General features: G+C 39.3%; 2 protein-coding genes across 2 annotated transcripts; both read right to left on the bottom strand.

The window, feature by feature from the left end:
- Positions 1 to 398: 398 nt before the first annotated feature.
- On the bottom strand, positions 399 to 8,180 carry LOC134875905 (uncharacterized). Its single transcript, XM_063900639.1, has 7 exons — positions 7,086 to 8,180; positions 4,596 to 6,531; positions 4,323 to 4,492; positions 4,017 to 4,240; positions 3,766 to 3,895; positions 3,556 to 3,656; positions 399 to 2,783 (listed from the first exon to the last, which is right to left on the bottom strand). The coding sequence occupies exons 2-7, from the start codon at positions 6,511 to 6,513 to the stop codon at positions 2,570 to 2,572; spliced, it is 2,757 nt and encodes a 918-aa protein (XP_063756709.1). The 5' UTR covers positions 6,514 to 6,531; positions 7,086 to 8,180; the 3' UTR covers positions 399 to 2,569.
- A 1,289-nt stretch (positions 8,181 to 9,469) lies between these two features.
- On the bottom strand, positions 9,470 to 15,244 carry lgi2a (leucine-rich repeat LGI family, member 2a). The gene is made up of 8 exons (XM_063900640.1): positions 15,051 to 15,244; positions 14,800 to 14,871; positions 13,469 to 13,540; positions 12,934 to 13,005; positions 12,562 to 12,633; positions 12,262 to 12,431; positions 11,912 to 12,076; positions 9,470 to 11,466 (listed from the first exon to the last, which is right to left on the bottom strand). Exons 1-8 carry the CDS (start codon positions 15,227 to 15,229, stop codon positions 10,649 to 10,651), a joined length of 1,620 nt encoding a protein of 539 aa, XP_063756710.1. The 5' UTR covers positions 15,230 to 15,244; the 3' UTR covers positions 9,470 to 10,648.
- Between the last annotated feature and the right edge of the window lie 55 nt (positions 15,245 to 15,299).

The following is a 15,299-nucleotide window of genomic DNA, read 5'->3' on the forward strand; positions in this document are numbered from 1 at the left end:
CGGAACTGCAGCCGGGAACGCGGCTGCAAGGGCCAAAACTTGAGCCGGAAGCTTGGCTGCAGGAGGTTCGGCTGCAGGAGGGTTGGCTGGTAGCATAGGCCTTGCGTCCCTTTGGAGCTTGTTGAATGCTTCACGGCCCTCCAAAGGTCAGGCGGAATCCCAAAAAAGGGTTCCAAAAGAGGAGCTAAGTTGGGAACGGGCAGAGGGCTAGCATGCCTGGATCTAGCAGGCCAGGAATCAGGTTTGTTCTCATAATCACCTATGAAGTCTTTTACCCAATCGGGAAATGAGCCCCTTAACCAGGGCCTTGACGTCACGTCCTTCTTGTTACGTCCCCACTAAAGTCTAGGGGACCTGGAGACAGTAACACACGACAACCAATTAATGAGCAAGTCAGATTAAATGTAGACAGACAATGTTTATTTCTAATCACTAAAGAATGAACAACAATGTTCTTCAGGTGAGGAGGAGGAGGAGACAAGGGAGATTGTGCCAAATAAAAGAAATAAATATAACAAAAACCAGGCCTGTCTCTACATATCTTCTGAAACAAACTCAACCAAAAACCCTCACTTCCTGAACTACTAATAAGTGGACAAAGCAAAATACAGGGGTGGCAACAATCCGCTAACCTAGTGTGTCTAACATATGTTATCTACGTGATGAGATGTAAAGGGTACCCCAAACTTACCTAACTCCTCCACCTCCCACCACACACACAGTCACAACATATAGCACAGGATACACAATTGTCACAATGCTTTAACACGCAGTCAAATTGAGGCTCTCCAGTCAGCAGCAGGCCCAGCAGTGAGACCGAGAAGGCTTCCTGGTTGTCTCCTTTATGGCTGGTCCTGGGTGCTGATTGGTCAGCTGAGGGTGAGAGGAGCCAATCAGTCATCAGTCAGAGATGCCCAGGCAGGTACTGATCAGCTGCTGATTAGCTGTAGCGAATGACAGGGAGTAGAGGAAAGAGCAGGAGGCAAGAAACAAAAGTACAGCCTGCCTGGCACTTAACAACGAAGGAGGACAAATACGCGCACAAATACACGCAAACCCTATGAAACATATCGTTGGTGGTGTATCAACTGTGAAGAAAGTCATATCATTGGACGAAGACAAGTTATGTTTGTGACATTTGTAACTACATAAACATAAAATATTGATTCTGACAGCTTTTTAAATCCAATATGTATTTTTTTAAGCAATCAAATAAATGTTGCAACATAAACCTGCCGAACATTGAATGAAAAAAAACCCATCTTCAAATCTTATTTTTACACATTTAGTTCGATACCAACCTGATTATATTTACAGCATATTGAGTAACATTATATGGTTAAAACAAAACCATACAAAATAGCCTGCATGTCATAAAGCTAGCCTCCCGTATGCCTTTTATTTTTTTTAACAAAAGCATTTACTTAATGAGAAGCACTTTTTGAATGCTCAGTTTGTAGGTTCATTTAAAAATAATTTTGCAAAACCCCTTTTTTGAATGTCATGTGCTTGCAAGTTGCATTCATTTACTTTTTCTTTTCTTTTTTATGTTTGAGTCCATGATTTCTTCCGTGAGGAGCATTTAATCAAGTTATAGTTGATAAATAAAAGTTAAATGATCACACAACGGTGTGCGAATGTTTGTTTCCCTGACATCAATGAAACACTTAAAGAGCTTCTATCGCCACCAACTCAGTCTGGTCTAAAAGTGTATTCCATTCAAATTAGTCTAAAAAGGCATTAGCTTTGTCCAATCCTGAATAATTTACCACCTTACAAAGTACTTCTTACTTATCTACTGTACGCAATATAATCTATTGCACCTACACTAACATTTGTCATAATTTGTGACAAACAGGAAGTGGAGTTGCAGTTCATGTATTTTTGTAATTCTTTTAGCCAGTGAGTCAATATTCAGTATCCTCCAAAACAGAATGAATGCTCCTTCATTCCTCACCATCCTTCTGAGAGGATGGACAAGAACATCTAAAAAAATAAAACCACCCAAAACACTAAATGTCCCAAATAAATCAACATTGGACAATATATTTCAGAGTTCATTACATCTACTCCCTCACGTTCTTCTCCCTCAACATATTATAGCAAAATCATGGTAATACAAAATAATAAAATAATCTAAAATGTAAATGTGAAAATGAAACAGAATTATTGTGGTAAAATCTTTAAAATATAGAAGTTAGTCAGTCTCTTCACTGGTAATATCGGTGCATCAATAGTTGTTCATTTAAGACGCAGCTAATTCAGTGGTTCAACTATTTAAATGTCCTAATGTTGATATTCATCATATGCCTTGTGTATAATCATTTGTAAAGTAACAAAGACTGAATAATAGACTGAAGCCATAAAAAGTAATGTACAGTACAGTATCTTATGATCTACATACTGTTACTGTCAGCCTTTGGAAAATAGTTCCTATGCACAATGCACATGCAATGCCCTACACAGGCTTCTTTACGTTTGACGCTATTCAGTAACAGTTCAAAACTATTACATCAGAGTTGCTTGTGCTTTTATTATCTGACTGCTTACAAAACTCTTAAGTATTTCATTACTTCAAGTCGCTGGATTGAGACTCTTGTACGGGGACAGACAGAGGCTCCTCAGGGCTTGTTGATGTAAAGCTGGTGCTGATGTCTCCTCTAAGGAACATTTCCTTCAAAGGGGTCTCTGTATTCCACCCTTGGGCCTTGGCAAACTTGAAAACACATCCGAAGAGATCAGGAAATATCTTCATCACATCAACTTCAGCTGCATCATCCTCACTGCAAACAGAAAAAGAAGATTTTACCTCAACATTATGAGGTGGAAAGAGGCTCTGTGTACATCAGTGATGCCTGGTTGTTTTATCATAGTTGACCTACAATGCTTCACTTCTGTTTTGTTTTTTTATTATGCTGTTTACATTCCTCCGGCAAAGGGCAGGGATGTGTGAAAGACACTTTTTGCCACACTATTTAGCAAAACATTAAGCTAGCTAACTAGATAACATTTTCTTTAACTCCTAACGTTAGCGTTAGCCTACTATTCTAATTATCTTCATAGGCATATTGCTATAGTCTACAGGCTTTCATGTGTCATCATAATAGAAACAGCAATCGTAGGAGGATGCCTACAGACAGACGCTCTACTACAACAGGTATTCAATCCTGTAACACATACACTTGGTCTTTCAGTCTCTGCATTTCAAGATCTCAACACATGTTTTAAGAATCAGAACACTGACTCAGCTGGTGATCAAGCTATCAGTGATTTTACTTCACCAAAAATGCTTTATTCTGTGGATAAATCATAGGGCATTGGCGGGAAATCAGGTTTGACAGCAGGAATATGTAAGAGATAGTTGCGATACAATGCAGAACATCTACCTTTAAACCGTGAGAGAACAACAACATGATGAGCAGTTAACTGAGCAGGGAGGTAAGGTATCACTTTTGGCTTCAAAAAGATAGTGAAAATGTATAAAATTCAGAATCATAACTTGGTCTTACTGTTAAAAAGTATGTCATCCTTATATTTTAATTGAGTGTGACGTACTAGTGCTCCTGGAGGTTTCGTATGCAGCGCAGTAATCCCAATGCGTTTTCAGGGTAGCATTTCTTCTTGCCATCCATCCTCTGCAGCAACTCTGGCGGAAACTGTGAGGAAAACAAACGTTAGTTATAAGTGTCCTTTGTAAAAAGTGTTGCTCAGGATACACTTTAGGTACCGGTATCTAAAAAAAGAGTAAAACTTATGTTGCGTCACCTTATCTTTCCACTGGTTGAAGGATCCATCACCAGCACATTTCTCCAGAGAAGAAATTAAATCCTGGTGCGAATTTCGGCAGTTCCTTACCTCCTCCCTGTTTCCTGTCTTTCTCAAGTATTCTATTCTCCTAAAAATAAAAATATTTTTAGACAATTTAGAAAATATGTATTCTATTAATAGAAAAGATACATAACCGCAAGCTAGTTTAATGAAACACATCCAATTAGTTTTGTTTAAGATGGTCCTACCTGTAAGGTTCCCAGAAGAAGGGATGCCTCAAGCATTCTTCCACTTTAGGTCTGTTCTTTGGTTCTGCATCAATCATCCACTCAATGAGGTCTTTTGCCAACACGTCTTGAACATGGTCCAAAGAGTACTTCCCTTCATCAATGTTGTACTCACATTTATGTTTTTTCTCACCAAAAGGATGGTGCCCTCCAGAGAGGATATAATAGATCACCATCCCTGCCACCTTAAGAGTTAAAATAACATCAAATCAATCAAAACGTTAATTTGCCGATAATCAATCAAGTTTGTGTAACAGAATAACTGACCTGTATATCACAGTTTGGCTTGTACGCTATCTTAGTGTCGTCTTCTTCTGATAAAGTCTCCTTGGCCATCCAACATCTCGTCCCTGCTCTGACTGTGCGATAAGTTATTTGGCCTTTGTGTAACCGTCTACTGATGCCAAAATCAGCTAATCGCGCCCTCCCCTTTACATCTGCAGGACAAATCAAGAACACAAACTCAGGAAACAATCCATACATTTTCCTACTTTCTTAAAGTAAACTTGATCATTTCATTGTATTGTGAACTTGTGTTACCGATCAGAACGTTCTGTGGTTTGAGGTCCCGGTGGAGAATGGGAGGATCTTGACAGTGAAGCACCTTCAAACTGTCGAGAACCTGATAGGCAAGTTTCTTCCTCAGCCCATCATCATCATGAGTTTTGATGTATTCTTCCAAGGTGTATTCACACAGTTGAAGTCCAAGATATCCAAAGTTGTCATCCTCTGATTGGTCAATGTATCTCACAATGGATGGATGGTCAAGCTCTGGAAGTCGTAGAAATCCTTCCTCATGCTTCAGCACCTGGTAGTTGCATTTGTATATTTTCTTAATAGCAACTTCAGTGCCATCATCTCTCAGCCCCAAGAACACCTGGGTACCATCACTCCCTCTTGCTATGCAGAATTCTTCTTTATTCACATATATCATGCTCCCAATTGTGGTCATTTCTTCATCAGTACTGACAAGATTCTTTAACTTTTCTCTCCACCTGTCGCTGCTTTGTACCCATCTGTGTGGCATTGATTTTGTAGTTAGGGAATGGAATGGCTTCACATTTGAAGTACACTCCTTAACAGGGGCTGCTGTTAGATTAGATAAAGCTGTGCAGACTTCATCATTTGGTTCTTCTTGCTTTTCTGACTGTTCCTTGTTTTTCTTCTTCTTCTTCTTTTTCTTCTTCTTTTTGGATTCAGGTAAGACTGTAGAGTCTTCAGAGTCCACGCTTGGCTTGCTGAGATGATCTCTCAGTTGCTTAAGTACTTCTTTCAGCTTCTCATTTGATTCCATTCCTGCAGACATCAGTATGTCCTCGGGTACTGAAGTTATCCCCACTGATGCAAAGATGTTGGTTGCATGGTTAACTGAAAGTAAGTTTGCGAATGTGCCGTATGCGAGTACCCTTATAGAAGAGGAGGATCTGTTCACTACAAAAGGAGCGATTGTCTTGCATATCTTCTCAACAAAGTTCTGATCCCAGCTTTTTGTGCATTTAGTTTTCTGTGTAATCACATATAGTGTGGACAAAACAAGTAGACACATATCAGGTCTCTCTTTTGAGCGAAGCTGGTTCAGTAGTTGTGAAGTTGTATCCAAAGCTTGCTCATTTGGTATATCTTCCACAGTACAAAGAACTGCATGCAAAGTGACAATTGTCGCATTTACATATTCCTGGAGAATGTTTGGAAAGCGACTGGCGGCACCTGCAATGTAGGAGTCAAGATTTCCACTGTCCTTCAGCCATTTGATACTACCCTGGCGGTATTCTTCTGCATTTAGCCCAGTTGCATTAAAAAGCATTTCAATCATTGTCAGATGGGTCTGAGGATGCTCCAACAGCATGTAACTGTCAAAAGTTTTGAACACTTCTTCAGGTGTTTTTTCTGCCAAAGCTATTTCCATATCCAGGAAATAGCTGATTTTGGAGCATTTTTTATCTCCTCTCGATTCAAGGTTATGAATCATCTTAGATATTCTTTCATTGTGTAATTTATGTTGAGCCCCAGGCAACAATGTTACAATGGCACCAGCAGAAAGGAGTACTCTGAAGACATCGTCCCTGTCATGGATGGCAGCAGTTTGCACTGGTGTGAATATGGGACTCCATCCATTTGGATTAGCTTTTTCTTTAAGCAGCTTCTCTACAAAAATGACTGGTGCTTTGGACAGTGAGACATGATGCAAAGGTGTAAACCCATTTCTGGAAGCCTTATTTGGGTCAGCACCCTGATGCAAAAGGAATGTACAAATATCTGTATTGTGATTTACAACAGCAGCTATGAGTGGAGTTATATAGTCATCGACTTCTATGCAAGGGTAAACTTCATTGATGTTGGTGTCCTTCACTAATTGTTTGAGCTTCTTGAGGTTCTTGTTAATAATACTCTGTATTATAGGATGTGTTCCGTTTATGGGGGGTGCCACTTGTAGCTGTAGCTGTGTAATGATATTCATTTCTTGGTTTCAAGGTACCTGTAACAAAAAGACCAAACTAAGAGGTTACTGTTCCAATATTTGGTGCCACTTTGAACTGTTGACAAGCTGCCAAAATGTATTACTTTTACAATTTTAGCATGTAATTATATAAGGCTTTCAAAACCCTATTACTACCAACACTACATTTAGGTAGATACAGATAATTAACCTGAGGGAACACAATCAGAAGCCGTCTACATGATTATATACAGCACTGTACAACTAGATTACATTATCTGAGAGGAATGAGTGCCACACCTCATGCCTCAACCATTCTAGACTTTTAACTTCCTCCTTCAAGCTGGAAACCACATTAAACTTCAAATGAACATTGCTGTAAAAATCCTTTTAAGAGATTTTGTTCGGAGGAACAAGGATGAAATATCGTGTAACTAAATTGACATTCATTATAAAATAAATCAAATAACCATAAGAATGGATTATGAACAAGAGAAAAGGAACAGTGTGATTCTCTTAGGAGACCACATTAATTATTTTACAATACAATATAGATAAAACAGTTTTAGAGGACTGAAGAGAAATTAACTTACAATGTCAACGTGGGGTGTCTGCTGCATTAGGAGTTATATCAAAACTTAACATGCTGTGCATTCCTGTCTTATCTGACACTGACACTATTTCTCTGCCTCTCTGTTACGTTGGGATTGGGCAAGATGGGTTGGGTTACCAATAGTCCCTGCCTCCCTCTTTTTTCTCTTTAGAAAGATCTGCAAGTATGAAGCAGGCCTTCCTATTGAAAACTAAAGTAATTTAAAATAGGGTTTGCACATTCACAATACAGAGGTTCACCAAACATTATCATAGAAAGCACAACTGGAACTTCATTTTTTTAGACCCATTAGTTTTATCTTAAAAAAATAAGTATCTTTAATGACAGCCTGCAGTTCCAAAACAACACAGTGTAAATAACCGGAAACCTGAACTTTTTGGGATTCCGCAGCCACTGCTGGAATTGAATTTATCCAACAAACTTTTAAGCTGTTGGTGTAAATAAGCCTGTCTGCCATCTTTCTGATGGATAACAGAAAGACAAACAGGGTCATATCTGATAATGGTTCAATGTTTGGGTTGTATAAATTGTATGACGATTTGCAGTAGACTATGCTACTCACACCGCCAAACTAGAGACATAAAATGGGTAAATGAAGTATTTTGAGTTAGAGGTGTTATCAGCTGGACATGTTATGTAACTCATAGATTTGCACGTGATGTTAGTACATAAAGTAATATTCTGTATTTTATGGTAGTAATACAAGTGGGGACTGATTTATAAAGAGAACTGCGAGGAGGCCAGCTTTGCCATACATCTGTAGTGAAGCTGCCATCTTAACCACAAACTCTTGATTTGTTCATTTGTAACCCAGAATCGCAGACTGTCTGTTGAACTGTAGATTTATGATGCCACAGTCATTTTCTTTTTTACAGTACTCATTTGCATTGTGGTATAACTGAATGGAGGCTCAATATGAAAATTCACATTGATTTGCATAATGGGGGATGGTGACAGTTGTGTGTGTTGAAACATTTCTGCATTTTAGAGATAAGCAAGAAATGAACATGAGAGCTTTTTCACTGAAATCCACCTGCTGCGTAATCCACTAAAATAGGGATTCCCAAAGTGTGCTGCCACCAGGGGGTGCGCGAGATGAAACATGTAGCCTAATGGTGGTCTGGTGTAAAAATATTACACAGTGTTGTTTTTTAAGTGGGATTTTTCCATAGACTACAATAAAAAAACAGGAACAATAACATTTGCTTTGTAATTCCTTTTATTTTAAATCAAAAATCTATAATTTATTAGTTTTTGATACAAAAGTTTCACTGTGTCCTAGTGATATGCGCGCCAACTCGTTTCATTCATTCTTTCAAATATGATTAACTGGCTGAAATCAGGGAAACTGTGGAACGTCTCTTGACAAAGTTATTTATATGGCGATAAGACAAAGCCTTGTTGCGTTTTTTGTTTTGTTTTATGCGGTTTTTTTTTTGGGGGGGGGGGGGGGGGGGTGCGTCAACCCGGTTGGGACGTAGAAGGGGGTGCAAAGAAAGTTTGGGAACCGCTGCACTAAACCAACACAGTGAGGTTGCAGCCCACAGATTGAATTGAGCTATATATGATACGTTAACTATTTGTTTTTCAGAGTTTTTTGGAACCACCAATGACACAAAAGCAAACAAGTGAATAGGCTACGGAAAATATATTTTAGGCGGGAAAAATGTAACACATTAACTAAACACACTGTGAAAGGGTTGAGGTTTGAAACCAAAACATCGAACACACCAAACGCCGACAACACTGTTGTAGCAACCTGTCAATCGCAAAATTGCTTCATCCTTAAACATGCTCTGCTTTATCATCTATTTTACTTGGAAAAAATAGAACAGAAGTTTTGAAATTCACATCATGCTGTATCGAACGACACTTGGAACTACAGACTGAGACCATACATTTGTCAGGGAAATGTAAGTAAAAAGATTCATGGTCATTTTCTTATAGACTTTGATAGAATCTGACTTTTTTTGCAACCAGTGGCCCCCTGCTGGATATTAGAGAGCCTACAGGTTTCAATCACCTTTTTAGACCCGGAAAAATAACGATTTGAGCTCTTTCATCCTGCTGACCAATGAATGATAAAACACATCTTCCAGTCTTATTCTTACACATTTATTTTTGATACCCAACTGATTATATTTACAGTATATTTTGAGTAACATTCAATATGCTTAAAACAAAATCATACAAAATAACCTGCATGTTATAAAGCTTGCATATTCCAGTAAGCTTTATTATTATTTTTTGTAATGACAATACAATTCTCTTAATGAGGAGAAGCACTTTTAGACTTCTGAGTTTGTTAGGTCCATTTAAAAAGAATTTAGCAAACACCCTTTTTTGAATGTCATGCGCTTGCAAGTTGCATTAACGTTTTTTTTATTTATTTTTTTAAGTAAGTGCAAAGTTCTGTTCAGTTTTTGTGTGACAAACAGGTAGTGGCATTGCAGTCCATGTTGTATGTACATTTTGTAGCTTGTAAGTTAACATTCAGTATTAGTAAGAAGAGAATGACAGACGGAAAAAGCCTCTCAGAGTGAACATATTTACATAAACACATTGTTTCCTTCATTTGTACACAAACAAATCATGTCTTTTTATTTTGTTAATATATTTGAGCTATGACTACTTCGGTGAGGAGCCTTTTAAAGTTTTAGTTGAAAAATAAAAAGTTAAATGATGTCAGTAGTACATCAACTTGGGTTATTTTTTTAATTTGTATGTAGGTTTTTGACATCCCTGAAACACTAAAAGAGCTTCTATCAGTGCCAACTATAGTTAGTCTGGTCTAAAAGTTTATATATATATATAAAGCCTTAGCTTTATCCAGTCCTGAATATTTCTCCCCCTCCCAAACCACTTATTTACTGTACGCGATATAATCTATAGCACCTACAGTAACATTTGTCTCGTACCAACTACACTCTAAGGGCTGGGGTCTCACCTACGATAATTAAAGGTTTGTGCTTTCAAGACATTCCCTGTATGGAAAAAGCAGAGGGGTGTGATACTTCCTCACGGCCAGAGGGAGGCACTGTGGGCCAATCAGGACACAGAACCCCAGAGCTGATAAGGCAACAATCACCACATGAGGGCATGAGGTAAGTGGCACACGAGAAGCAACCACACCTATTGTATGCCCTAAATGAGAACTCAACTAAATTCGTAATATGATACTTCTCGTAGGTCTTGTTGTATATAAGGGGTATAAAACCATTAAGATAGGGGATATTAAACTGAAAATAGATCCAAATTATATGAAAGTATTACACCTTTAGGAATGTAAGCTGGATTTTAAGGAGAATTCCAGTCTCCTTGTACACTTGTCCACCCTCTCGACTCCCCCTCTCAGTCTCTGAAGTCCATTGAGAAAACGTCAAGCTTGAAAATGATAAGGATACTTTACCCAGCTTTTATTTGGGACGGAAACAAATGAAGGGATTGAAAATGAAAAAGTGGGTTTTAGTCCTTTTTTTCCCACCTCCACCAATCTTTTTAGTGGAAGACGTTTGATTGCAGGAGGGGCCATGACAAAGCCCCTCACAAGCTCAAGTCAATGATGATGTGCTCAAAGATCTGCGTGTTTCCTTTGAAGCTCGAGGTGAAGATGAAGTCCCTGCGGTCGGTGGAAACCACAGTGAAGGAGCGCGGGGCCTGGATGTACACCTCCTTGAAGCGGTCAAAGAGTTTGTTCTCATCATCCCACAGGTAGATCTGCGAGAAGGTGTAATCGCTTCCCAGAGCCAGGTAGTAACGCTCTTTGTATGAAAAGGGCTGGAGGATCATGGAGCCTCGTGAGGGCAAGGCCTGGATCTCTGCAAACTGCTTGGTACCCCAACGAAGGATTTTGGAGTCACCAATATAACGCGTCATAGCCAGGTAGAGTTCATCCTTGATCCGGAAGTGCTTCACAGCTACAACGTCCTCCATGTGAGGAATCTCGCCCTGCAGGACAAACTTCTGGTTGCTCCGGCTCCACTGGTAGATCACAGGCACCTGCGAGCGGCTAGCCAAGATAAGGTGCGCCTTCCCGTCCAAGTCCAGGAACTCTGCGTCTGTGTCGCGGTACCACTCATGCAGCGACTGGTAGGAATAAAAGCCCTTATCGTTCCATTTGTAGAGGGTGGACAGGCCTGCCTTCGAACTGTCAGCAATCACGAAAAACCAGTCAGAGCCCACCTGGAACACCTCAATGTCATTGGGCTTGGAGATCTTGGACACCTCGATGTCCTGAAACCTGCTGAAGCTGCTCTGGTCCTCATCAAACTTGTAGATGTGGGAACCACCGAAAAGCTGAGCCACGATGACAAACACCTGATCCTGGATGACCACTGACTTGCACCCAACAATGGACTGACCTGAAAGGCGGAGAAAATAAAGTAAATGGGCCAATAGCAAAGGGTACCCAAATGAAACGCTGATTCTCTAGATTTTCATTTCTCTAGAAATGTGAATATTTGATTTTACAGAGGGATTTTTGTATATATTTTTGTATCATTCCCTTCAGCAGTAAACCGTTACAAAAAAGATCTATTTACGCCATGTTTCTTAATGAATTAATGTTCCATAAATCAGCATGAATGAACAAAGCCCTCAGTTAGAGGCTTCACAATATAGATGGGAATGAAACTGGTGTATGTAAGTGCTACTGAATCTACAAACACAAATAGACAGTAAGAAAAACTGTTAGTTTGTATTTTCGATGCGTTTTCCTTTTCGCTATTCAGAAAGAAGACAAAAGCAAAATGGCCCAAACCCTCAAATTGTACTAATAGCCAACCACAGTTAAAACATTTGCCTTACCTGTGATGTTATCATAAGTCCTGAAGTTCATTTCTATGTGGTCCCATTGGAAAACCATACAGCTCTCTGCGCTGGGAGCAGCTATCGTCACATATACGTCGTTCTTATAGCTGAATGTGTCCACAGACAGAGACTCAGATGCCAGGGACTGATGGAGGACGAAATCTGCAGAAAAGGCACATTCGAAATGTAAAACTCCAAAACCAATTCTATAGAAACTGTGATATTTAGGAGGGAAACTGGGAGGACGGCACTTTTGCCTCCTCTTTACACTTCTTGGGATGACCTGGTCGAGTGGCCTGATGCCAGTTAGAACAGAGACAAGGCCATCTGGCTCAGGTGTTTCTCACCCGTTGAGATGCACTCGTTGTGCAGGCTGGTCATATCATTGAGCCGCTTGTCCTTCATGTCCTCTGGTCCAGCACACACGACATCCGACACCGTGGCGTTGGTGTTCTTCAGCCACGTCATCAGCCACTTGGCACGGCAGTCACACTCGAAAGCATTGCCTCGCAGATCCCTGCAGAGGAGAGATACTGAGTGTCATTGCAAACAAACAAAGTAAACAAGACAGAACATACCTTAGAAGAAATGCATGGGGATTCATTTTTGATACAGATCATGAAGAAGGAAACAGAATGCAAACGTACAGCTCTATCAGTGAGTCCAAGTCGTTGAACACGTCCCGGGGTAATGCTTGAATGTTGTTGTTTGCCAAAGACCTGGAAAAAACAGCAATTAAGCAATACAGAAAATGGTGCCTATTAATAAAACCATAACTCCAATACTAGAAAACGCATCATTTATATAAACTAAAGGTAAAAGTACAATTGAAATTGAAACTGGAAACACCCTAATATTCTTGACTTATATATATATCTTCATTAATGTTCAAAGCTTTGACCCTAAATCCTAATGAAATGTGAATTATTAAGCATCACCAACAATGGTTCACAATGGATCCATGATAAAAAAAACGACATTAGCAAATAAATATTACAGATTTAAAGATTGGAACATACAAGTGAGTCAAGTCCCTGAGTCCTCTGAAGGCATATTTGGATGCAGTCTCCATCTTATTACTCTCAATGAACCTGAGGGAAATACAACAACACGTGTTAGTAATAGGCTTATGGGATGGAATATACATAACTGTCATATTTGCCACAAAAAGCAGACAAATAAAGTCCTCGTTTAAAACTTGAGAAACACTTTTTTTGTTCGTCATACATGTTGCTACAGTAATCCTCTCAAAAGACATCCCTGACAAAGTAGGGACTTAAAAATTGTTTTGTCAAAATATTATTTTTGCTGAAAAAATGTCTCAAAAAGTTGGTTGTGGACAAATAATTCAAGCTTATTCTTTAGAACAAATGAAACCACTAGAGGGCCTCATTTACTTAAGAAAGAGCAACATCCACCCACAAAACCTCATGCCTAAAAAACATTATTTTAGTGGGTTGAATCAAAGTGTGTATAATACTCCTGTTGTGTAGGCAATGTGTTAAGCTATTACACTGATTCATTTAATGCCTACGATATTTTCAAATAACTCACAGATACTCCAGATGTGAAAGGCCGGCGAACGCATCATCCCGTACAGTTGTGAGAGAATTGGAATTCAGAAGCCTGTGATGAATAATAAAAACACTTTAGAAGATACTGGCTGTCAACGAGAGGCACTGTTTCATGTACATGATTTTTGTTTTCAGTGATCAAAATAATCCCAGCCTGTTAAATAAAAAGTGGTAAGAGATACTGAAATATAACGCCTATTTAATTCATTAAATGTCTTCTTTCAGGCTCTTGTGCAAAGAAAACCAATTTAAGAGTTTATTTTCCTAACTTTGATGGAGTCAAAACACGAAGGCTCATTTGCATATATAAATACAACAACTGTTTTAATTGAAAAGACAAACAGCAATGCAATTTTGTTCTATGTGATATCCATCAGTTGAAATGTTTCCCTATGTCCCTGTAGTGTCTTAGGCTGAAATAAAAAAGGACACGCAATTCATTCATCACAACATGAACCTGACTATTAATCATCATGTGTGTTATGACTTTGGTTAAATGCATTACATCTGCCACGCCTTTGTTTGTGAATCACTAGCGGAGTTACTCCGAAGTACGATACGACATGTGACTCCCTGAGAGCTTTCAAGGTGTCCAACCCTTTTAAATCCTTCCTCGCTAATTGCTTTAAGATACATCAAACACAATTAATGCTTTACTGTGTCTGTAATAAAGGCAGGCACAGCAGGAAGTAAGCTACTGTAGATATCTTTGCTTTAAAAGCACAACAAACTTGATCAATAAATGCCAATATTATAGCTTATTATTGCTGTCTATATTGTTATTTCGTGTGTAGGCCTATTACAGCAAGCGAAGGAAAGGAAGTAGATTTACCACAGAAATGTATTTCAGAATAGATTTTGACTATTTCCAAACAATGCTACTTTATACTCCACTATTTCAAAAGAAAATCTTGTTTTTTTTAGTACCCTAAATGTATGTAACAGCATTAGTTACCAGTAGTTTTTCAGACTTCATATTTTACGTAAAACATATGCAATTTAAAAAACAAGAACATCTTAAAATGTTCAGCATTATGGGTATTTTTTCTCTTGATACTTGACTGGTAATCTGACTTTTTTTAGGGGAGTTTTTTCCCAGACTGGTATGAGTAATTTTAGTATCTAAATACTGCTTACATTTTTAGACTTCCCTACCACTGTTGAATTCTTCACATTCGTTTTGCAAGTCACCCATTTGTTGTTCACTCAATCAGTGTGCATGGTTCTGCCCTAAAAAGGAGCCTTTGCTACAAGGTAAGGTAACTCCTATCATCATCCTATAACAGAGGAATGATGTGCTGTTGCTCTTACAGTAGCTGCAGGGATGGCATGTGAGCAAACATCGCCTCTTTGACCTCAGAGAAAGTCCCATTGACGATACTCCTGTGAGAAAGGAGCAGAAACGATGGGCAAATCAACATGCGGCTCAATCACAGAGAGGACTACATTGCCTTTGCACAGCAGCTGTTATTAAGACGGTGATAATCATAAACATACAGCCAGAGACAGCTGGTATAAATCTTCTGCATATTATAGACGCATGAAAACATCGAGCTACTCACAGAGAATTGACGTCGTTGGGGCTTATCCTGGGGACATTGGAGGACCCGACGCAGATGATGGACTCCCGCGAGCAGCTGCATGTTGAAGGACATCGGAAAGCCTTCTTTAAATGAGCCGGCTGCGATAGGAAGCAGAGCCACACGGAAAACAATGTCCAGATCTTGAGAGTTGGCAGCATCTTTCTTGCCGGGCTTGCATGTGTGAGGTTTTCTGAGAGCGCGCGGAGAGCGTTTACACCCTGCACCATG

Source organism: Eleginops maclovinus, chromosome 14 (assembly GCF_036324505.1).
Source record: "Eleginops maclovinus isolate JMC-PN-2008 ecotype Puerto Natales chromosome 14, JC_Emac_rtc_rv5, whole genome shotgun sequence".
NCBI lineage: Eukaryota > Metazoa > Chordata > Actinopteri > Perciformes > Eleginopidae > Eleginops > Eleginops maclovinus.